The following is a 3,130-nucleotide window of genomic DNA, read 5'->3' on the forward strand; positions in this document are numbered from 1 at the left end:
GCTGTTTCAATATGGCCTCGCTCGTAGTGAGATTAAGTCACCTTTTGGTCGGCAGGCCAGCCTGAGCCTCTTCAGTGTCGGCGCCTTCAGAAGGCCGCCTCTTCGCAATCTTCAATAGAATACTATCAACACAGGCTGCGTATGTGAGAGTGTTTGCGACACAAGTATGCTGATAGACGGTCAATAAAGTCGCTCATAAGCCGTGCAAGTGGTGGCCTACCTTCAATACAGCTCACTTCCCCTCCTCCGCATTGACTATGTCCACACAGCCAGACCAAGCTCTTGTCCAAGCCTACTCGCAGCTGTAGGCATACCTCTGTTTGTACTCAACGACCCAATGCTCATAGGTTTATCTTCCAGTACCACAGGTGACTATGTGGCTGTGGCTGCCGCATGCAAGTACATTCTTCACTACCCATTACGTTGTTCACATAGTATTTGTCCCTCAGGTCTCCCTATCTACGAGCTTCTGATTACCTTCGACAACGAGATTAAGATTGTGTGGAAGAGACCGGTCACTGCATCCGCCGTGCTTCTGGGCTCTGTACGATGGTGCATGCTGCTCACGGCTGTCCTGCAACTTGAGCCATCAACTCAGAATGTAAGTTTCAAGTGCCTTTGATTGTATTTAATCCATGACAATACTTCTGGCAGGGGTAATTGAAGTTTCCTGTGGCCGGAAAACAACAGATTGCTTACCTGAACTCGACACACAGCTGCCCACCGCTCGAAATCATGACTTGGATATTTACTCTCCTTGGATTCCTTCAGATCGCATGTACGCCTCACGCGGACTGCTTGACAAAAACTTACACTAACTTCCACATGCCAGTATTCTCCGCCTTGCGCGTTTTTGCTATCTGGGATAGGAGTTATGCGTGGTCGCTAGTAGTGTTCGTGGTGAGCATGGTGCCGTTCATGACGAATTTAGCAGGTGCCATCTCTGCTCGAACCTCTTATATGCTCCAGTTGACACTTTTAATTAGTATAATGCAGTGGAGTCGAAGTATGGATCCGTTATAGATCCGCTTGTTGGAGTAACGTGCTCCTACGAAAGCCAGATCTCTGCGCGAACGAGCAGCATGTGAGTACACGTACCTTACTGCTGCACTTTTGTGATACTGAACTTTTGCAATCTAGACGTACGTTCCATAGCCAAAGCCTTCTAGCATATCAGAGACACTGATATTACTGCCTACAGTCACGTACGTCACACGTGGTTCACTCGTCCTCGCCGATGCTATCGTGCTGGTCTTGACGTGGATCAAGACATTCGGGCACTGGAAGAATGCCCGCCGCCTCAATATGAGGGTGTCGCTGACAACATGCCTGTTGCGTGACGGTCAGTGGTCCTCTCCGCCACTGCATTCGCCCCCACTGAACACTAGCCACCCATAAAGGAACTATCTATTTCATGTGAGTATTACAAGGGATTCTTTCACGAAAAGAAGTTGCTCACGGGCGAAAACAATTACAGGGCCCTTCTAGCAGTGAACATAGCACAGCTAGTGACCTACGGCTCTTCTACGGTACCTTTTCAACATGCATGCGTGAGCTAACAGCTGACGTCACATTAAAAGACACGGCACCTGTATCGGCATTTATTGTGGCACTGGTGTGTGTGTCTGCTTTCCGTCTATCCCTTTGGTTCTTATAGATTGGCTACGCAGCCTCCGGTGCTCATCAGCCGCTTCATGATCAACTTACGAACGGTAGATTCGGAGCTGTCAGACTATTCTGTGCACATGAGCTATCGACAGCAAGAACAGCCAACGCTGCAGATCAGAAGGTCGTTGAACCGATTGGGTAATATTGGTGGAATTCTGCAGAGTGGCTGGGGCGACGAACTCTGCGACGAAGAGAATGGCTCTGCAGAAGCCGACGAGGAAGGACATTGTGAGACCAGTGCTGAAGCATAACCCGGTAATAAAGGCTATAACAGACTCTAGAGAATGCTACGTTCTGTTCAAGTTCAGATAGCAATATATGTAACTTGAACGAGTAGGAAATTGAAGTTACGATATTCGATGATGGTCCCAGTTGAGTAGTATGTCGTATTGCTCCAATCATCGTAAAGCACTCCTTCAATATTGCCTAGCTAATTCGTTAGCCTCTTGAGCTGCAGCGGCGACCCTCTTGCTCCTTTTCGGTGATGCACACAGAGTAGCTTAACAGCTCCCGAACCGAGTCGGTCATCCGTAGGATAACCATTCAGTGACCCGTTGATGGGCACCCGGGGCTGCAGGGCCAGCTAGTAAGCATCAAGCGAGTGAGTAGAGAGTAAGTACAAACTAGTTCTGACGAGCGTGTCCACAGATGACACGTCCTGAGGCCTGAACCACAGCATCAGTGCCGATTGAGCGGTCCGCACGCACACTCATGTCAGAGACGTTCCACAGAGAAACTGCAGGTCAACGACTAGCAGCTCTACATCTATCGTCTCCTGTGAGCAATCTGTCCTAGTAAACGCCTCTCTTCGTCGCGCTCACGGGGGATACATGATTCCTGCATTGGTAGTTGAGCTTCAGCAACAGGAAACGCGAAGGCACGAGGGCTACTGACCGTCGCGCAGCAAACACGTCGTCAGCGGCACTCCAGTATTGATACAGCGTGCGTCCCTCCAGTCTCCGGACAGCTTGATCCAGACTAGACTTCCCAAATCTCCCTGCGCGTGCGTAGCGCGGGTTTCCCTCTCGAAAGACCTGTGAAAGCGGGGAAGGTCGAGGCGCAGACGCGGGAGTCGCGAAACGATCGGCGTTGGCCATGTCAACAGACAACAAAGCCTATCGACGAACGATCACCACCAAGACCAAAGTGACACCACCGCGATCGCGAGACGACGCCCCGCGGGAGCCCGTTGCTGTTCACCTTGAGGTAGCTTGGGTCCCCAAGTACGAGCGACTGGCGCTTATTGGCCCTGCCAGCGGTGTTCGACTCCGTCGTCATCGGTGTCGTGTGAGGCGCACCCACGAGAAGCGAAGCGAGAACCATTCCCGCCGCCATGCGAAATCCTCCTTCTGAGCCGCGCCGGCAGCAGAAGAGATCGGTATCGACGGCAGGTCGTCCGGCGCTGCAGGACACCCGTTGTGCTAGCGTCAGGCCGCGCAGGTGCCTCGGCACTCTCGTCTTT

General features: G+C 51.7%; 2 protein-coding genes across 2 annotated transcripts; one reads left to right on the forward strand and one right to left on the reverse strand.

Moving 5' to 3' along the window:
• Positions 1-257: 257 nt before the first annotated feature.
• PHACADRAFT_202485 (uncharacterized protein) lies at positions 258-1,919 on the forward strand (the record flags this gene model as incomplete). The annotated part of the gene is made up of 8 exons (XM_007402668.1): positions 258-304; positions 361-601; positions 667-778; positions 1,202-1,342; positions 1,401-1,416; positions 1,492-1,529; positions 1,581-1,615; positions 1,671-1,919. The coding sequence occupies 8 exons, from the start codon at positions 258-260 to the stop codon at positions 1,917-1,919; spliced, it is 879 nt and encodes a 292-aa protein (XP_007402730.1).
• A 797-nt stretch (positions 1,920-2,716) lies between these two features.
• On the reverse strand, positions 2,717-2,991 carry PHACADRAFT_266194 (uncharacterized protein; the record flags this gene model as incomplete). The annotated part of the gene is made up of 1 exon (XM_007402669.1): positions 2,717-2,991. One exon carries the CDS (start codon positions 2,989-2,991, stop codon positions 2,767-2,769), a length of 225 nt encoding a protein of 74 aa, XP_007402731.1. The 3' UTR covers positions 2,717-2,766.
• Between the last annotated feature and the right edge of the window lie 139 nt (positions 2,992-3,130).

The sequence above is a fragment of the Phanerochaete carnosa genome (genome assembly GCF_000300595.1).
Source record: "Phanerochaete carnosa HHB-10118-sp unplaced genomic scaffold PHACAscaffold_326, whole genome shotgun sequence".
Lineage (NCBI taxonomy): Eukaryota > Fungi > Basidiomycota > Agaricomycetes > Polyporales > Phanerochaetaceae > Phanerochaete > Phanerochaete carnosa.